Raw genomic sequence first — 21,986 nt, 5'->3', positions numbered from 1 at the left:
GCCAGACTGTCAAATAGGGGTAAGAATTAAAGTAATAGTGGGAACAACAAAAAGACGCTAAAAACTTGAATTTTCATTTGAAATTTTGAAACTGTTCATAGCAATCTAAAACAAAAGCAAATATATTTGGTAATCATTTCAGAAAGGTCCCCAAACAACAGCAAACAAACAAAAAAAAAAACATCATAGCCCTTCGTTTTTTTTTTTATGAAGCAGCAATTTACTTGACTAATCTCGTTTTGTTCTTGTGTTTTTATTGTTGCTTACTGAAAAACAATGTTGCATATCTTAAAAAGTCTAAACTACTTTAATATCTGTCAGGAGTCACTTATTATTTTTGAATTAAGGGCCTCTTGATCGTTCCAGTCCTTGGACTTTCCAGGAATTTATTGATAAATTTGGTTACAAAAAACCTGTAAATTTATTCTGACCCATGATCGTAAACTGTTAAATTAAAAAAGTCTACGCTCTCATAAAATGTTATCCAAACCTTCTTCAACCACATTTAACAAAGAATAAATCAATTCTCAAATAGAAAAACACTCGTTGACAAAATTTCATGAAACAATTTTGTTGTTGTTGTTGTTTATTTTGGTTTTTGTTTAAAACACTAAATTACACAATTAAATAATTTACAAAAAAAAAAAAAAGGATTTGTGTTGGGTTTTAGTTTCTAATTATCATCTTCTTCATTCTTCTCCTTGTCATCCATCTGTTTCCTATGTATCTCTGATCTCTGCTTATCTCTGACTCACTTATTAGTTATTAGAGCAGCAATTACAATAATAATAAATTTGACATTAAGTAAGGTAGTATATTCTGCAATCTTGTTCTTGCCCCTCTTTCTACTACTGCTAAACAAACATACAAACACACATGCTCAATTATAATCGGTTCGTTTTGTTGTTGTTTTTCTATATAATTAGACCCAAACCCACAAAAAAAAACCCCGAATTAGAAATTTGAACCGTTTTTGTTTTTGTTTCTTTACATACATATACAGATCATTCCTTGTAGCATCTTTCGAAAAATATAACTTTGTGTATTTGTTTGTTTTTTTTTTTTTAATAGTATCCTATACATACACGCACGCTTGCACATGGATTTGTTTCGTTATATTTAATGAATTTTTTTGTTTATTTTTTTTTTTTTTTTTTTTTGGTTTATTTATTTATCCGATTTGCATTTTCATTTGCACTTGCTGTCTCTCTCTCTCTTGCGCGTGCGCATTTGCCATCTGGTTGGTTTTTGTTTTTGTTTTTTCGCAAATTCTTTTGGAATTTTTAGTAGTCTAAATAGTATTATTATTATAATTATTATTACTGTTTTATTTTTTTATCAAAATAAAAAACTACAGCATTTAATACGATACAATCGATTAGAGGCGCTAATTTTACATTCATGTTTTGTTTTTTGTTTTCCTTTTGTTTAGCTAATTGTACAAACATAAATGTTGTGTAATTAATTGTAATTAATTTATTCATTTTTCTTTTGCGACTGCTTGAACATCAGTTTAATTTATTTGTTTGTCTTCTTCTTAGGCTTAATTTTGTTTTCTCTCTTCAATTTGTTTATATAGATTTCAGATCACTACAATTTGCAAAGTAAAGCTTAGTATTCAGTTTATATGGAATTTATTTTTTTCTTATTTTTCTTCTGTTTTATTATCATTATTATTTATTTATTTATTTTTTTTTTTTTTTTTGTTCTGTTCATAATTCGATTCTTTTGGTTTTTTTTAATCATATTATTTTTTTGTTTTTGTTAATAAAGTTTTGTCAATAAAAACCAATGCAAACAAAAAGGATCTGTGCAGTGTATAATAAATAATAGACAAAAAACTAAATAAAATAACTAGCAAGGAAAATAAACGGAAAAAATAAAAGGAAATAAATTGGTTGTGTGTGTGTGTGTGTGTGTGTGTGTGTTTGTGGGTGCAGAATTTGGTTTAAAAGCAGAAGATGAATTAGTATTACTCTCATTTATTTGGCAGTTATGTTTTTTATGTCGTTTCTTTCTTTTTTGTGTTATATAGTTGTTTTTTTTTTTTTTTTCTTTTGTTGTAATACAAAACTATTGTTAGCATATAATAACATTTTTCTGCTATTGATCTCACATCCAATTTGAATTCGCCTGCTTTTTCTTTTGTGGGGGAGGCAAGGCGGTTTGGGGCATGGATCGTGTGTAATTTTTTTTTATAAATTAAATGTACAATAAATTAATTACAATATAGTTGTTGTTTCTTTTTCTTCTTGTATATATTTATGTGTCTATATATATATATAAACATAGACATTTGTAATTATAAGGTTGAGGTCTCGTGTGCACAAGGCAAATTAAAGTTACAAGAAAGAAAGAAATCAGAAAAGAAAAGAAAACTATTGCAGCAAAGATATAATGCTGCAGCGACTGCGGCGGCAGCAGCGGTAAGGCAAACAATTAAAATTTAAAAAAAAAAAACCCTAATCTGTATAACATATTATCCTTGGCATAGCCATCCATCCATTCAAAACTAGTTACAGTTAGAAAAACGTTTTGTTGTTACTTCCTAAAAAAAACTCTCCTTAGAAATAGGCTATATATAGGACACTAGCTGTGTGTTGTGGTTGTTGTGGATAGAGCGACGACATGACATGATGTTGTTCTTGTTGTTAATAATTGTGGCGGATATGACCGAACTACAGCTGCGCCAGTGAATCGGATCGTATCAGTGGTGCCAACGAACTCGGCGCCTTGTGACCAGTTTCAATCTCATACTGTACATCGAGTGAGGCTCCTGATGAAGTGACAAAAATATAAGAATAAGAAAAATTGGAAACAAAAAACATTCAATTTAATATGAATTGTTTGTTTTTGAGAATATATAGATATGATCACTGCTGTTCTGCATGGGCAGTGGATCTCTGTCCCTTACTTTTCTTCTCCAAATTCGTTTGCTGTCCCTCTGGTATAAATAATGCCACAATGATTGCGCAGAACACACACAGAGCACCAAATACAAAGGGCGGTCCGGGTATATGTTGAGAGATTTTCTCAACATTCGTTGCCCGATTGCCGCTACTCTTGGCATAGGCATCGTCATTAAGATCCACATTGAATAGATAAAAGATAACGCCAAATACTGCCGGACCAAGGCCGTTGCATAAGCCACGCATGCCCGTAATCATGCCCTGGACAGCACCTAAGAAAAGAATAATAAGCGCACAAATTCAATTAATATATTGTTTTCTATTAAAAAACAGAGTATGCAGGCTGAGATTTACCTTGACTTTCGGGAGCAGCATATAGTGATACAAAAGCACTGATTGCCGGATAGGTAATAGAGCCTAGGGCAGCCACTACACCAGCTGACCACATCATCCTGAATAAAAAGCGAATCAAAACCAGGCTAATCACAGTCAGAGTAAATGGCACTTACCACTTTTGACTACCGAAGCCATACCACAACAGCTGAACAATTTCCAGAGCCAGGCCGACAATAATTGTACGTTTGGCTCCCAATACTCTGCAAGAAGATAATATCCAGGTTTAATGAGGGGCTTTAACCATTAGCCGTTTTAGCTGTTGAACTATCACTTACTGCATAAAGGAACCAAGCGTCACTTGAACCGTAATGCTGAGTATACCAACAATGGCAATAAATATCGATACTTCCATATAATTGAAACCCATTTTAAGCTTCAGATAGACAAACATGCAAGAATATTCGCCAGCTTCTGGTAAATATGATAGCAATACGGTTAAACATAGCATCAAGACGGTTTTATCTGTGCCCACTTTACGCAAAGCCTACAAAAGATAAATGGACAGGTTATTTTAATCATTCACAATCGTTTAGAGTTTGTCGGGGGTTGTTGTCCCTTCATTTACCAAAAATGGATCAGCCTGCTCCCAGCTAATTGGTGCACCCCATGAGGCGGGACGTACTTTCTCGGATAAGCTTTCCGGCACAGCGACTAGAATAAAGAACACATCCAGCAATGCGATGGCTGTTGATAAGGCCACCACTAGTGTGCCACCATACATGTCCATCAAGGCATTACCCAGAGCGGGTGAAATGACAAGACTGGCGGCAAATGTTGCCGATGCCAGGCCGTAGGCCTTTGAACGCTCCTCCGGTGTGGTGACATCGGCTACATAGGCAAAGACCACCGAAAATGTAACGGCAAATGCGCCGCTTATTGAGATCATGGCAAAGAACCACCAAGTATTGATGGACATCAACGGTATGGGTAGGCAGGTAAAGAATACTGTGACTAATAGGAAAAATTTGCGACCCCAGATATCAGAGAGGGCGCCAATTAATGGCGCCGACAGGAATGACAAGATGCCCTTAATGCCCATTACCAGCCCATTCATTAGAAATGTATGATCTGGAAAGGTTTGGTTTAATGTCTGCAAAAAGAATAGAAATATATATATCTGATCGATCAATTAGATTACACTATAGTCTTACCGATATAATGGGCATTGTTAAAAGACCCCAGGCAAAGAACTCTAGAAATATCACAACCAGCGCATGATGAACACTTGGCTCGCCAATACCAGAACTCTGTAACGAAAAGGAGGGAGAAATGGAGAGGAAAAATGCATTAGAAAGAAATTCAAGTCAATAAAATGTATTAACCCTCCCATGGTCTTTGAATAGTTGAACTAACTACGCATTAAGCGAGACAGCCCATTGTTATCCCAGCTTTGGGTAACCACAATGTCAATTGGATGTTTGTTTGACCTGTGGTTACTTTTATTTATAATCATTTAAATAGCGCAAAACAAATATACAATGAAATGCAAAATTGTTGCGCTCGTTAATCAAAAGGGATACAGAGAGAATGAAGAAGGTGCCAAATGGGGGGGAGTCTCTCTACTCATTTATTTTGTCTAAAACTCGATTCTCCTTCTTTCAAAATAGAAAAGACAGACGACCATATGGAATATATTTTTGGGAACCCTACACGTAAAGATAATGATTACACAAACCTTGCAGCAGCATATGTTGCATGCAACGCGCAGCCATTCAAAGAAACGATTCCGTTGCGGCACAGGCGTCTCCGAGACACCTCCCTGTGATCGCATGGAGATATACGAGGCAGCCGAATGAGTGCGTCGATGTGTGCTGCTGCTAGTGCCGCCGGAAAGTGCTCCACTGCCAGCACCAACACCACCACCGCCACCGCATGGTCTAGAGCCACTTGAACCAGATGATGCTGCAACTGATGATGCCAATGCCGTTTCGGCAAAGGCGGCACTTGGATGGGCTGTTGCCACATAGCACGATGTCTGCGTAATCGCAGTTGATGGCGAAGTAGCAGGAGGAAGAAGCAGGGAAGCGTTAGCGACACTCGTGAGACTCGGCCTGATAGCTGACCGACAGCTTACCGTTGGAACATTATCCAGATTGGCTAAATGATCGCCACTGCTGCTGCTCTTCTTATTGGTCCTCAGCGATGGCGCAAAACGCTTCAAGAGACGTCCAGGACGTACCACATATGATGAAGTGGATGTTGCGGGTGCCGATGTAACTGGCGCTGCGGGTATCGGTGAAAGAGGCAATGAGCTGACTGTCTCCACATCGGCCACATCAGCTGTTGTGGGTGTTGAACTACTGCTATGAGTGCTTTGGGTCTCTGTTTGTTCACCCGAGTCCTGATCCTGGTCCGACTGTCTGATGATATGCTTTGCATCCGATTTCAGGTCGTTAAGATCTGTCTCTGTCTCTCGCTCTCGTTCCATCTCCGTCTCTGTCTCATCGTCCAATTGAAATCTATTCTCGTCTCTGCTGTCCTTGTCTGCCTCATCATCGTTTATTTGTTGTCGTTTGCGCATTGTCAAACTGTAAATACTTTTCTCTTTCGCTTTCTCTCTCTCTCTCTCGCAATCTCTTTGTGTAACTGCTCTTTTCTCTTGCGTGTCAATCTCTCTCTCTATCGGTTGCTCGTATAATTGCACACAGTACTGTTCTTGTTGCTGCTGTTGTTGTTGTTGTTGGCTCTGCTATCACACTAATTTCCATTGCCATGGATCAACACATGCATACACATACATATAAGTATTACTTCTGAGAGAGAAGGGCGATCTAAGAATTTGGGGGGGCAGCGGTCTTTTTCCTCAGCTTCTTCGTTTTTCTTCTTCTTCTTTGTTTTTGGTCAAATCACAGCTGATGTTACGTTTTCACAATCCACATAGCATCCAATTGCACAGTTATTAACTCTTCTTGTATATCAATTGCTCTCTTTGCCTTTCTTCTTATCTTATCATTGACGATATTGCAAAGATATTAATTTTCTGCCAAGAAAAGGTGGTTAACACTTTTTTTCGATTAATAAAGTTTTCTCCGTTTCTCCGGATTCATCCGCGCGATTTTTGCTTTCAGCGGTTGCCGCCCGACAATTTTACAGCATTTGCCAAAATGCAAAATAGGACAAAACTCGCGCCTGCAAGTAGGCAAGGATTTTTTATCTTGTTTCCAGCAATTTACCCAATAAATATATTATATACACATAAACACACACACATATATATTTGTGTCTATATATGTATATGTATCTATTGTTGTGCTAAATGCCAATTCTGGCCTCGTTCAAAAATGCTCTTAATACTTTTTCGCACTTAATCGCAAATGAAGAATACAAGCAGCAGCAGGCTAAGCAAACTCGAATTCATAAATATATATATATATTTGTTTATATATATTTAACTTGATCTCTCGACCATCAAGTGGGCTTTGACTTTCTCATTAAATACCTTGAAATTCAATTCACAATTTTGTTACAATAATTTTGCACTATTTTGCCAAATCTCAATACAATAAGAAAAGTAAACACAACGAGACATCAAGGAGTGGATTTAACTGGGGTACGTGGGGTGTGTTTGTGTGTGTGTGTGTGTGCGGTTGCCTGTGTTATAGAAACGCGATTATTTTGTGTTATAAAAGAAACAAACTATAACAGAAATTTGAATTACATCAACAACAATAACAACTACAGCACCAAAATACAATTTGGCTTTTTTGTTTTTGGAATTTTCTGACAAACATGTGTGTGTGTGTGAGAATAAAAGGGGGTGGAGAGCGAGGAGATTTCTAAGCAATTTCTAATGCTATGATTTGCCCTGCCCCAGTAAAAATAAACCGGCGGATTCAACGTTAAAGGCGAGATGTGATGGTGTATTATGGCGGACGTTCTCGTAGTCTGATGTTTCTGCACTGACTGACTGACTAACTGACAAACTGACGAGACGAGCCAATAAACCCGACATGGAACCGACGACGAGCAATGACTAGCTGAACGCAACGCCGCCGTCATCATCATCATCATCATCACTGACTGAGAGCGAAACGAAGTGATCTTGATTCTCATGTGTGTATTATTTGTATTGCGACTACTATGCTCGGGCAACAAATTCTCTGTTGCTCTACGTGGAGACGGTGGCAGGTAGAATTAACAAACAAACGAAAAAAATAAAAAAACATTAAATAAAACTATAAAATGAAAACCAACTGCTCGTTCAGTGTGTTAGGCATACAAAATGATTTCAGTTACATTCACTCCTACATACACACACACACACATTTTATGTGCAAAGATGACGAAATATGAGCAAATATAGTAAGCTTTATCTTCACGTGGCCCATGAGAAGAATGATACCAATAAACGAAATCATAGAATCCAAAAACCTAGAGTTTAGACTCCGGCTAGAGCCATTTAGGCAAAAGGTAATCAATTTTCTTTCGTAATCTCGGTTAACAAGTTGGAAGTCTAATTTAAACTGGAGTGGAAATTGTATAACCAAAATTCATATTTTAAGAGTAAGACACAAATCTGTTTGAGAAAGATTTCAATTAACCTTAAACTTTTAGATTTTGTAGCTACGCCCCCACAAAACGTTATTCTAAAGGGCTATCCCACTGGATACGAAAGTAAAGAAACTGAAGTAACTCGATATAATATTTATTAGGATGAACAGGATCTGAAGTCGTTTCGGAGTTCGGCCAGCATCTCTTCCAAATCGATTCTAGTTTTTGAACTATGGATTTTGATATTTGTCACAAATACTTTGTTAATCCGTCTCCATTTTTATTAGCCCCAATAAAATGATCTTTCAGTATTTTATATTATTTTCAACTTCCATCATCCGATATAGCTATAAGAATAGCTATAGGAATCATATGGACATTCATTACAAATGTTTAGCTGTAACACCGTGCGTATACGTTATAGCTAGCAATGTCACATATGGCCTATAGTCTAGGACAAGCCTGCAAATCTTCCACTTTACAAATATCCTATGAAGACTTCAAATGTGTATTTCTTTTACTCTTTTACTCAAATGTTTAATCGTGTTTTCCATTATAAGAAACTGAAAAACCAATTATCCGATTATTTGGAAACAAAAATCCTAATAGAAATAGAAATTCGATTTGACGAAAGATATTTTAATAAACAACCAATTACCTTAAAGTTAAGTGTTACAGAGGGACAAAAATCATTTAAGAAAAGTAGACTATATTTCATTTTTAGTAGAAAAACAATTTGCCATTAACATATATAAAACATATCTACATGTTGTAAATCATGTGAAACCGGCTCTGCCTGGCTGTATTAATTCATAGTCATTTATGTTATCATATAGTAAAAGTTATCATTATTCAAAAGCGATAAGAAAAAGCTAAAAATTTCCCACTGGACTGGATATGGAAGAGCTTCCCCCGTCTTTTCCTTCATTATTTTCACTTGTTGCCATTGCCAAGAAGTGTTAATAAATCTCTGACTAATCTAGCATACACTTTATAAATCATTTCATAAAATTGGTTTCAACTGAAAGCTGAAGAAAAGAAACCAATTAAAAAGTAGGAATGGAGGCAGGAGTTTCAGAGATCAGCTAGTAATATATATTCAAAGCCATTTGTTATTTATTTAGAAAATTAAAAAAGAAAACTACTTTCGTTTTGATTTGGAAATTCTGACCTTTTTCCCTTATGGACAGACAAGTAGCAGCAGCAGGTGATTGAGAAATTCTATTATAATGGATGGGACTTGATATAAATCACAGAGGCAACATGCTGCTTGGCGGCCCTACTAGATCGACCCCTACAGACTTGTCACGCATTTGGACGGTCCATTCGGGTCAAGTGCAAAAAAACAACTGCAAAGCACACTCGAAGAAGGTCAAATGTACAGCATCCGAATGGTAGAGAGTGAGAAAATGGGGGAAATGAACGAGTGACTAGTGACTAGTGTTGTCTGCCTCTATCGTGGTGGATCGCTATCAAAGCAAAGTAAGCAGGAAACGTAACTCTCTGTGTGTGTGTGTGTGTGTTTGAGCTTGTGTGACACTGACTCATGAGCCGGATAACTTTTCATGCAACTCGAGTAAAATGCCATCAACAAAAAAAAAATACACACACACACACAAATACATGTAATAAAAATTCATTTTTAACGACAAAACTTGGCTGCATGCGCCGCCGCCATCATACATACACACACTCACACATAGACATCCAAGAAAGGCTTTAGAAATGACCTTGAGAGAGCGACCAACCAGCAGCAACAGCAGCAGCCATCATCACCATCCCTTTTATGGGACATGATGGCGTAATGGCCTGACCAGTAGCAGCAGCAGCAATAGCAACAGCAGCAGAAGCGACAGTTTGAGTAAACATTTTCATGTTTTGCTTTCATTTTTCTATACATACGTGTGTGTGTGTGTGTGTGTATCATCCTTTTCTATTTTTCTTTTTTTCAACTATGAGCTAATACAGCACACAAAGCTGAAAAACCTAACCCAAAAACCAAAAAGAAAAAAAAAGTTAATTAATCTTTTGCCCCTCTTATGTGTGTGTGTAGATGTAGAATTGTGTTTGCATATTATAATACTTATATTATAATAAAGGACTCGAACAGGCATGACAAGGTCAAGTTTTTGGCCAGTCCGCGTTGTGGTCCGTGGTCAGAGATTGCTTAATTATTTATATCCATACATGTAAGTGTATTTCAAGTGAAGATTGTGTTGTAGCGGCTTTTGAGTAAGCCCCTAAAAGTATGCACTGTTATAATTTCTGCGATGCAAATTACTGCTTTAATAATGGGCAAACAACTTCCCATGGTTCTGCTTCTGGCTCTCATTCCCATTCTTCTTGTGTTTATATATTGAAAAGTAGGCCAAAATACAAACAACGTCAAGGACAAATGCAAACTAACAAACCCATACACCAACACCGATACACACACACACACACCTTTATACACTGATAAAGCTTGCAATAAACTGAAGCTGAATACCCACGCAAAAACTTTGTTGTGTTTTTGTGTGTGTCTGTGTGTGGCATGCTTGCACGGCTGTTTGGCTCGAATGGTAGCACCTGCAAAGTAAAGGGAATAGAGGGGCCGGGAAGGTGAAGAGGTTAGCCACAGTTTTTGATTAAAAATGCGCATACAAAAGTGAAATCAATTGCCGCCACGTGTTGTCAGTTTCCATAAATATTTTGATGGTAAAAGTTAATATTGGCCACGAAATGAAAATGAAATGAAATGAAATGTTCTATCAATGCCCCCAAAACATAACACACACACCCACACGCATCCTTTTCATTACCATGACTCTATACAGTTTATTAATTTTTTTACTAATATATTTTAAGAAAATTAATTTTTAGTCATTAAAGGCCAAAGTTGAAAAACAAAACATCATCTTGTAGATCTTTGGCGAATATAAATATAAATTTATTGCCAAATCTAATGATATCCTTAAAACATAATTAAAGGAATACGTACAATAGTTAGGAGTTTGTAAAACAGACATTTTACAACAATTTTTCCACATATAGCCGAAATTGAAATCAAGCCTCGATCAGTCGTTAAAACATATCGAAGCTCTAATTTGTTATAAAACTAATTGCCTTTCAGGCATTGTAACAACTCATAAAAACATAAATATGTAAATCTTAAATCTATTTTAGATTTAAACCTAATGTGAGTTCGGCTAATTATATGCGAATATGACATTGCACTCAATCGAAATCAAAGATGTGGATTTTCTTTAATTTCTTTTCCTTTTTTTCGATAGATAAATAAACAAAGTTTTCCTTTAAGGACATTAAGTTTTAGCGCTGGTTATGTAAAATGGAAAGAATCTTGAATCTACTTTAATCTCACAGCTATAAACACATTTACTCTTACCGCATGGCATAATGCACAGATGATGTGCTCCAGGGCATGAATTTGCAACCGGCCCTCCCTTCTCAATCATTTTCTCTGCTCTCCACTACTGCAATTCAATTGCAAAGCCTTTCCATGTATACATATGTACGTATACGTAATATGTGTGCTCACTCACATGAGTGAGCACAACATGCTGTCAACGTTGCGGCCCTATCCTATCGCTAGTCCTAACCCCAACCCGTAATCTCAACCCCTTTCGTTTCAATAATAAAAATAGTTTGTCAACAACATGTGGACAGGAAAGTGTCAACTGGCTAAGGCACATTACCAACAAAAGAGAAAAACAAAAATCAAATTACAAAAAAAACTATATAGATATGTGCAAGGATATGGTGAGTGTGGCGGAAGGGGATATAGAGCTAGCTAAAGCTGTCTATTCACGTGACATATAGAAAGATAGATGTTTGTTGAGTTATCTCTATCCACATGTGTAGGGGCATTTTTATTGATTTTCATTGTGGCAGTTAGATAATGGAAAATGCACTGAAAATGGGCTCAAATCAAAGAAGAACTAGAAATGACAATAGTAATAGAGCAAAAAGGAAAAAAAAAAACAGGAATTGTCCAACAAGACACGTACACACACACACACACAAACCCAACATCTGCCAAAAGGCCAAGTACAAGGTAGCACTAGTCAGTCTTAATATTGATTAGCCATGATGATGATGATGCACTTGCTACAAACCCCAAAACCAAACAGCGAAAAGAGAAAAAAAATTAAACTATTGACCTTGCATGCAAACACGACAGTGTCTGACAAACAAAATAGTGAAACAAACAAGCAATTTTAATAAATTTATGATTCTTGAACCTTTGCCAAACATTCCAAAATCCAAAGACCAAAAAACGAAACCAAACAAACAAAATAAAAATAATAATATTAGTAAAAAAAAAAACAAAAAAAACAATTGTCATAAAAAGTCGAATCATTGGTCGACTTTCGAGTATCCTATGACTAAACAACTGCTAAGCATAATATATCTTCTTTTTTTAGTCTCGTATCATCTAAAGTCTGGATAATATTTGGTTCTTGTGTTGTGAAAATTTCGTCAACTTCATAGTAATCTATTTTGGAAAGATTTTATAAGACTTCAAAGAGGGTTAATGCAATATACCCTGATTCATATTCTATCTAGTCCAGGGTAAACGAAAGTGACGATGATACCAATGCAGTTGCAAGTTACTGTTTGCTGTAGGAGTAGGAGTAGGAGTTAATTTGCATAAATTTACTTAGCATTCGCTTTGAAATATAACTAAGAGATCCGGAACTACTTAAGCATTCAGTTTGTGGTGACCCAAATTCTTAACTGTACAAAAAACCAGAGAGTCGGGGCTAACTTCGACCGCGCCAAAGTTTGTATACCCTTGCAAGTTTATTTTGTCAATCTTTTCTTACCTATAGCCGTCAAAGTGGAAAACGTTTTATCAACAGAGTCAAATAGACGGCCTACAATCTTGACATCCCAAATAACAAAGTTAAGTCACTGTTTCCAACCGATTGTTCCTATGGGAGCTATATAATATAGTGGTCCGATTCGGCTGAACTGGCAACCTGTGTAGTATATACAAGCCTACATGAAAAATTTCACCTGTAGCTCTTACGGTCTAGGAGGAGTTTGGGCCGATCCAGACGGACGGTCAGACAGACGGACATAGCTTTTTGAACTCGCCTCGTCGTGCTGATCAAGTTTATATATACTTTATATGGTCGGAGATGCCTCCTTTTATGCGTTGCACACTTCTGACCAAAATAAATATACCCTTTTTGCAAGCGTATAAAGAAAAAGAAGCAGCAACAACAATGCAAAACATAAGGAACAGGATCAACCATTACCAATTATTTAAAACTTTTTTTTTATATAATGTACTGTCTAAATTTTAAGGTCATACGATTTCCGATAATTGTTTGGATTTCTGATACAAAATTTCGTTTCTTTTGATCATAAAATGGCTTTGTTTAATAATTAGAAAAAAAGTTCGTAACTCTATGTAAAAATTCAACATTAATCGACTATTGGGTACCGAGTTTCAAGATAAATCAAATAAATAAAGTATGTTGATAAACAAAAATTACCATGTTGATAATCGTGTATCAAAATTTTGTATAGATTCCTTTTTTGGTAAATTGTGACGTCGGGTATTATTTATACTATACACATACATATATATTTTTACTGGCCTGAAGTTATTCAAGCTTTTTTTTTTTTTGTTTGCATCCTTTTAAAACAGATTTATATGTATGTGTTATAATTTTGCCTGCATTTGACATTTTGCGCTGCGGTATACTGAAAATATTAAACAATAGAAGACTCTCTCCTTGACAAGGACTGCTGTTGCTGCTGCTTTCTGGACTCGACAAACAAAGGAGCCAAGAAGGAACATACGAGCTATAATTTATGGATGCCAGTGGTTTATCTAACGATGGCATTTCATAAGCTTCAAGCTCGGCTGAATATACATATACACATAGAGGTGGAGAGAGAGAAATACAGAGGGGAGGCGCCACGTAATTGATTGGCATTAATGCCGTTGACTGAGCAAATATTTGCCTTAGTCGCTCAATCCTGTAGATACTATTTTGTGTAGGTATATATCAGCGTCGGCAGCTCAATCTTCCACACACACACACCCTCAGTGTGAGATGAGGTAGCTCCTTAACACAATGTCTGCCGCCTTGTGGAAAATTATGCGTGGCAAGCAAAGTTTTCCACTCATAACACACACACAATGTGTTGTATGCAAAAATATATATACACACACATCTACATACATAAATATTCTTGTATTAAAATTATTATATTTTGCTTTTTACTTTACTTTCGCTGCTTAAGGCAAAAGTTTATTGAACTCTGTATACCTCAAAAAAGAAATAGAATCAAATAATGTGAAAAAGTTTCTTTATAACCAGAAAATTATTTCACTAAGAGATGTCTAAATGGATGGCGAATTAACCTGCTGCTCTTGATGGGTTTCCTTCATCGACGAAGAACGAATCATCATTGCCAAGGTAAGCACATTATTAAACTGACAATAACCAAAATTCCTAAATTTTAGAAAGTAAACGATTAAATTTTAGATCTAGGAATCCTTTTGAAACTTTAAGTCCTCGAAATTCTCCAAGTTGAAAGACATTTCTATATACATACAAATTTATGTAGTTATTGCAAAACAAAATGAGCTCAGAAGACCTCCAGAACCAATTTGTTTAGTTGGGAATGAAATTTACTTGATATTCTAAAGAAATTAATTTGGAAATCAAAAAAGATAGAAAACTTCTTCAGAATCCACTTTAACTTGAATTACACTTGTGTATCGTTTATTAGGTTGATGATTAGCTTAGTTTGTTCTCTAATATTTTACTACATTTACGTTAAACTTAATTGAGATGGGATTCTCAGAGAGATTCATTCGTCTCTGCTTCCGGGGCTGGTTGTTTGTGCCTGTCTGTGCTACTGCAATTGAGGTCAGCAGGCCATCTCATTTTGATGTGGCCATAAAAATGGCAACCTAAGCAAAAATCCATTTGCCATAAAAGTCAAAAAATAAAAAAAAAAAAAAACGAAACAATGACGGCTATTTTTTTACGATTCAAGCGAAAGGAACAACGGAGAAGGACATGAAGAATGATTACCAACTGGCAGAACCAAAACTGTATGCTGCACTCGTTAAATGTGAAGGGAAAATATGCAAAAATTATCAGAACATTAAACCAGGAACGAACGATTAAGCACATGTAGGCGGCGACGGCGACGTCAGCTGTGTCGTCGCCGTATAGAATGGAGAAGGACATGCAAAACGCACAGGGACATCAAAATGGAAGGGCCCTGTGAGGAGTGACCTTCTTCAAGGAATGGAAAAAACAAAAACAACAAAGAAGAAAAAGGAAACTACAACAACACGAAGGCTTCTCCTTCGCGTATTTGTGCCTCAGGATGAGGGCCATTAGGCGTCGGGACGGCGAAACGTTGAACCAACATCAACTGACTATGTTTTTTCTTCTTTTTTTTTTGCTTTTAAGTTCTTTTCTTTTATGCGACACACTTAAGTACAGTTACAGTTACAGTATTTTGCGTAATGCGGAGACAGCTGAAAGCAAATATGTCGGGGAAATCCGGGTGGAAAATCAGCATATTTTGTAGGCCTTGTAAAAGAACACAAAAAAAAAATAAATAATTAAATATTAAGAAGCATTTCAAGTTCAGTTTGGTTCACACAAGTGTGCGGATCAATTTTTACTTGTGATTTTCACCCAGCAGCATATGAAAACCTTGCCACGTTTTTATTTTCTATTTTTTCCTTCACTTCACTTTTTTCACTTTTGGTTTATAAGGCCTTTTTGATTTGAATTAATTGAACATACACAACAATGATCGTCATCATCATCATCATTTTCATGATCACAACATCTTGCACAACACAACAACACACACAGGAATTAGCAACAACAACAACAACAAGCAGCTGCTGCTATTATCATTTTTCACCAAAACTCTAATTGGAAAACGCACAATAAAACAACAATTGAACCGAAGAGAAGCAAAAATGAATTGTTTAACCAAGAGCAGTTAACCGACAAACTAACAAAGAGGAACAAAAACGAAAACGTAAAAACAAAAAACAAAAAAAACAAAAAGAAACAGAAACAAATTCAATTTAATTCAAAATATGATTTTTGTATGTATTATTCGTTTGTTATTCGACGGAGCAGCGACGGACGACGACGACGACGACAAACGACAAGCACACGGGAAATATAATAATTGAAACATGCGCAACGTTTTCGAACGTGATGTGCGCTTTTCCACATGCTGCGCCGTACTCAGCTGGAAAAACGTCTGTTTTCACATTCGCAACTCAAAAACTGAACATTTTCTTCTTCTTTTTGCGTCGTCTGCCACTGGCTCTCTAACACTAATGTATGCAATTTTTTTTTTTTTTGTCTTTTTTGCTCTTCGTTTTTCCTTTTCTTTCGCGTTTCGTTTGGTTTCGGTATTTTTTTTTTTTTTCTTCGAGCAAGACACGCGACAAGCTTTCAACAACAACAAGAAGAAATCAAAAAGCTTTTTTTATACCCTTTCTAAGGAGTATATTTAATGTTGCTCGGACTAGAACCTCTTCAAAAACGTTTATTCAAGATTCCTCCAATTTAAAGGTCTTTGTAAGACAAATGGCCTTGGTGTGGCTCTTTTTTTTTTACTTAGTCCAGTGTCTCTATATCAGATAAATTCTAAAGGTTGTATCCCGGATCTCTCTCCACAAAATGACAAATCCTGAAAGGCTTCATATGCCTGCAGTATTTGGCTTGCAGTAAAAAAAGACTTTTTGGAAAACAAATTTGAAATGCCAAAAAATATACAAAACTCTATATATGCAAGATATATTTAATTTGATCTTCAAATATCGAACTAAGAAACTGCAATTTTTTTTTGTTTAAAAAAGATTGTAAAAAAAAAAAAAAAATAAATAAAACAAGTTTTTTTATTCTTAGGAATTTCAATGTCAAATATTGCTTTCAAGTTTCTCACTGGGGCCCAAATTTTTAATATAAATGCAAAATATTTTCAATTTGTTTAGTTTATTTGATTATTTCATTCATTAATTAGCTCTCTTAGTTGCATAAAACGATCAGAAACTTTTGACTTCCATGAATAAGGGGAACACGTTGCGTATACGTTATATGAAAATAACTAGGAATTTTGAAGCTTGGTTGGCAAAGATCGATTGTTTTTAAACCAAATGTAGGTATAATAATAATTGCTTATAAAGAGAGTGCATTTAATTTTAGTTGATTCATTTAAGGAAATTTACTTGGTATACAGTATCACGTATACGCTCGTATTGACTCGTATGTAAGGACGAATCATTCTTTTTATATTTTGCAAATTTCGCTTTCTATTCATTTCATATACATGTACATATGGAAAAGTAATGGCACCCATTACCCCAATATAAGGTTGCGTGGGGTGGGAAGAAAGCTTCTAAGCTGGGGCATGACCGTTGGTACATGTACATACATATATGTATATATAGAGTTTTTACTTTATATCGACATTTTGTCGATTGGACATTCCCTCTTTATGCGCGCATCTCTAATATCTAAAATCCTGAATTTCCCTTTCACGCAATCACTTTTCCCTTTTTTTCCCTGTGTATGTGTATTTGGGAAGAGGCAAGGGCAGTAATTTTTCCACAAACATTTACAGCAATAAGTATGTGGCTTCTCCTTTGCTTGGCAAATTGATATTGATGTATTTGTTGCATGTTGCATGTGCAGAAAGTTTACTGTGCAACCGGCGCATTCTTGTTTTTCGCTTTTCGTTTTGTGCTTTTACTTTCTTGTTCTCGTTCTTTGTCATCTCTTTTGATTAAAGCTTTTGGCAAGCGCCTATTTCCTTTCACCCTTGTTACTTCGATTCATTCCTTTTTCTTTTCTTCTTTTTATTATTATTCTGTTTTGCTTTTTGGCATTTATGCGCTTCTGCGCTTTGACTTATCATTTTATGAATGAAAAGCGAAAAAGCTTTCGATTTTTGTGGGACATTTTCGATTTGTCTGAATGGACAAATGAACGAAATTCGAAGAATATTTTAAATGGAATCGCTGAATAGTTTCTACCCCCTCTCCTCAGCAATTGTTCACTTAGTTTTTAGTAGCACACTACTCTAGTTTAACTAATTTATGATCCTCCGGGGTCTTCACTCTATTAACTTTCAAAAACTAATGATGCCTTTGTGCAGTAATTAACAACTACATACTTATGCAAGGTCGGTCGCACGGCGCCAATTTTCCAACTAACCCTTAATTGCATATGCCACGATGGCTATTTTGTTACTACTCTTCTCCCGAAACCCCACTCACCCATCACCATCATTCATTCCCCACTATTTACATATGTATATGTACATATAGGCGTCGTCGAATTAGAACAAGTGCCAAAACCGATAATTAAGTTCAAGGCTAGAAGAAATTAACTTTAGACAGCGTCACGACAACGCATGCGTTAGGGGGTTCTCAATAAAGATAAAAACAAATACAAAAACGGAGGCATGAATATCACCCAAAGCTTTTTTTTTGTTTCAAATACATCAACGAAACGGCAAGAGAAAGGGAAGGGGCTCCTGGTATCAATAGTGATATATTCTACTCATGTACATAACTTTACAACAGTTCTGTAAATACCAAGTCGTTATAATGAATTGATATACCAATATGGACAATATGCAGCCGAGTAGCAAGTCATGTGAATCATTCTATATCTGAATCACGGGTCTATTCCACGATTGCGTAGGCGTAAATTGGTGTAAACGGTTAACCAGACATACATATGTATATCATGTTCCATATTATAATATTTTGAAATCTACATAAATATATCCAAAATGGGACTTGAAACATTAGTTTCATAAAATTAAAATTATGCTGTGGAAATATTCTAAGGAGAACTCTGATTAGAAAAAATGTTCCTCTTTACACGATGTTCACAATTACACACTGCCATGGATGAAGAGTATTAAAACTGTTTAACATCCATGTTGACTCCTTTATATACAGTACTGGCCATGAGTTTAGAAATTAAATTTTCTAGGATTAAATTTTGATTATTTTTGATTCATTCTAATGTTGGTCGTGCAAAATATTACTAACTAGAGCTGGGGAAAAAAAAGTGAAATTTGGCGTGTCCATTTAAGAATAATGACTTTTACATTGCGCGCAATTTCGTATCGTTTCGTTTGCTCGTATGACATCTTTCTGATATAATCATCCGAGTTGGACCAATTTCAGTAGAATAGAACTTTATTGCAAATATAAAATCACATAGTCTTATACGAGCTACACAATTACACATATGTCCATATGATAAGATTTAATCCGATCTTGTTAAAATATGACAATAGTTATAGTAATAAGTAAATTAAAAATTAATTCCTTGTTTTAATATTAATGTAGTTTACATTTCATCAGATTGTTTGTTAGTTAATGTAACTAAGATTTATCAAAATAATTAAAAAGTTTTGTAGCTGTAATGTAAGTGAAAGCAATATATTTTGAATTTATATTCCAAAATAAATTAATATGCTAAACAATATAAGATGAACTGTATTTGTGGAAATCACTGCACACACACTCACATATACATATGCAAATACGATTTATTTGTAAATCTGTTGCATAGTGTTATGGGCATGGCGTCAAGCTGGCTGCCCTGGCGACGGCCAAACAGACGACATTTTAGACCCAACAAGCAGCAAGTAGCTAATTATTTCACACAAACACACAGACACACTATATATTTATTTGTACACATAAGCTTTGCCATACCTCCGTCACCTTTGAACCGCGTCTCACTCTCCATCTCAGCCTCAGTTGAAGCTAGTTTTAATTATGCATGACTAACTGACTGACTGACTAGTTGGCTTACTGGCTGGGCCCTATGAATACCTCTGACTAACAACGTGCATTCCCCTGACGGAGTGTGCGTTGCTCCAAATTTCGCGTCTGTAATTACACAGCAAAAAGGGGAAATGGTGTAATATGTGTTGTTTACACGCCACGCACAAGCGGTAAGAATTTACTGTGTATACACACACTCGCATACACACACAGTGGAGAGAACACTCACAGAACTCACCTTACACACTGATTCTAATTCTTACGGATCATTAGCAAAAAAGTTCAATAACTTTGAAAAATTTATGATGATATGTAAAAACAAAACAAAAAAAAAAAAAAAAAAATAAATAAGAAAAAAAACAAAAGAATGAAAACAGAATAAGAGATGAAAACAAACGAATCGATAGTAGACCAGACCCTAGACCAGACAACTAATTCTCCTCAAGTCAAATGAAAACGAAAGTCAACCAACCACAAGTGGTTATTTCTTTTATCGAGGTCGTCGCTGTGATGCTTTCAGAGAGAATTGATTACGAAACTCGTCGACACACTTCTGAAGAACTGAGAAACCGGCCACTGAGTATATCCCATCCATATATGTATGAGGGGGGATAACAGGCTTAATTATGCAATTAAAAAAAACACTCAAAAGGCATTTTTCTTCTCATTTTGTGGACCGTAAAATAATTTTTAAAAAATAGATCATTTGGTTAGCTTGTAATGCATTTTCTAAGGTGGATGAAAATAAGTTTCACCCTAAAATTAAAGTGCACAATTAGAGCCATCGTGGCTCTGGCTTTTAGAACACGCAATTGTTGCTGCCTCTGCTGCGTCGAAGTCGGCGTTAGCGTAGAGTGGTGGAGGTTAGGAAGGAGGCTAACAAACCCCGTTAGTCATGATATAAAGCGCTTATCAATTGTGTATGATATTTTTTTATTATACGTACATACCCACGTTTTCCTCTACATTGATTAATACATTTATTGTTTTTTTTTTCTTTCAATTTATGAATTTATTTCATATTCGCACTGCTTTAAACCAAAACAAGAAAGGAAAGACCATCAACAAGGGCAAGTACTACATGGGAAAACCAGAACTTGTGATATTATCGTGCTGATAAGCAGCCCAGCTAGCAGGTAATCGACATCGCCTGATGTCAATCAAATGATCATGAAACATCAAGGACGTATATTTAACAATTTCAATGTTTAAACAAATGTTTGAAAATTCATTGGACAGATGGAATTATGCCAGTTAGTGATTCACACAAACTATAGAGAGAGAGAGCCCGACGCCGCCCCCTCTCTCGTCCTCTCTAAATTCTAAATGGAGTGACCATGCTCCCACCGCACACTTTAATGATAAGCCAGCTTATCAGGTGCCGCGGTGTTGGCGGCGTCTTAGTAAAGGCACTTACCGTAAAAATACTGCTCTTCTTGTGGGCACGATTCCGTATAACTAAGCCCGCCAAAGGCTTCTTTACATAGATTTTGGGCATCTTGTTGTGTTATTGTTTTCCGTATACGTGGCGGAATATCGATGTAGTAACACAGCGCGCGCGTTGCCTTTGGTTAATGTTTGTTTTTTTTTTGTTGAAACTTTTTCGCGGGGGTGGTGATGGTGGCAAGAGGAGCGGCGGCTGCGGCAGCGTCACAATGAGTTGATTAGGCTGCAGTCGCGCTTAGGGCGAAGCAATTTGCATGCATTACACTTGTGTGTGTGTTTGTATAATACTCTTATATTAGGATACAACGATAGCGGCGCGACGCGATTTGGTTGGAATATAACTTTCGACTTTTTCTTTGGGATTTTATATCGGGATGGATGTATTTGCTGCACTTGCTTTTTTTATTTACATTTGTATAGGTAATTGGTATTGGTATTGATATCGGTATTATTAGTGATATTACTATTTAGATTTGACTGGCAACAGCAGCAGCAGCGTTGCGCGCTCACAAATGCCTTGGCCGGAGTTAGGATTTGTGTGGAGGAACGCCTTGGTGGTTTGCATGCCTGTGCTGGACAGTGCTAGAGGGCTGGCGGCTGCGGCTTCTTTAAATAGGCTGACGCGATGAATACTTGACACGAATTATTGCATTACTGTTGAAAGAATTCACACACTACTCTTAGTTATTAATTAATATATATATCTACTTTAAAATTTTACGGACAATTTATTGCGTTCGTAGCAAAGACGGTCCGAAATGCGAGTGTGCGCGATTTGGTGCTAAAAAATGCCAAAAACAGGCGCTGTCAACATGTGTTCTTAATCTAGTTCTAGTTAGAGATGGGCCAATGGCAACAAAGTATCACGACCATCTCAAATGGCCTGTTCAGTTCCTGTAAAATAATATTAACTATTTACATTT

The 21,986-nt window shown here is 36.1% G+C and overlaps 1 protein-coding gene across 3 annotated transcripts; it reads right to left on the bottom strand.

Moving 5' to 3' along the window:
* Positions 1-555: 555 nt before the first annotated feature.
* Positions 556-21,847, bottom strand: LOC137573761 (hippocampus abundant transcript 1 protein). Of its 3 annotated transcripts, XM_068285790.1 has the most exons (10): positions 15,463-15,660; positions 5,380-6,285; positions 4,981-5,280; positions 4,457-4,552; positions 3,871-4,395; positions 3,581-3,789; positions 3,419-3,505; positions 3,264-3,361; positions 2,915-3,181; positions 556-2,776 (listed from the first exon to the last, which is right to left on the bottom strand). In XM_068285790.1, exons 2-10 carry the CDS (start codon positions 5,824-5,826, stop codon positions 2,679-2,681), a joined length of 2,127 nt encoding a protein of 708 aa, XP_068141891.1. In that variant the 5' UTR covers positions 5,827-6,285; positions 15,463-15,660; the 3' UTR covers positions 556-2,678. The 3 variants fall into 3 exon arrangements, with proteins under 3 accessions (XP_068141891.1, XP_068141890.1, XP_068141892.1); XM_068285789.1 differs by having other exon boundaries at positions 4,981-6,285; positions 15,463-15,662; XM_068285791.1 differs by lacking the exons at positions 4,981-5,280; positions 5,380-6,285; positions 15,463-15,660 and adding an exon at positions 21,035-21,847.
* Positions 21,848-21,986: the final 139 nt, after the last annotated feature.

This window comes from Drosophila tropicalis, unplaced genomic scaffold (assembly GCF_018151085.1).
Source record: "Drosophila tropicalis isolate 14030-0801.00 unplaced genomic scaffold, ASM1815108v1 contig_443, whole genome shotgun sequence".
NCBI lineage: Eukaryota > Metazoa > Arthropoda > Insecta > Diptera > Drosophilidae > Drosophila > Drosophila tropicalis.
Note: the sequence above shows the minus strand (reverse complement) of the source record. Positions and strands in the feature narration are given on the sequence as shown.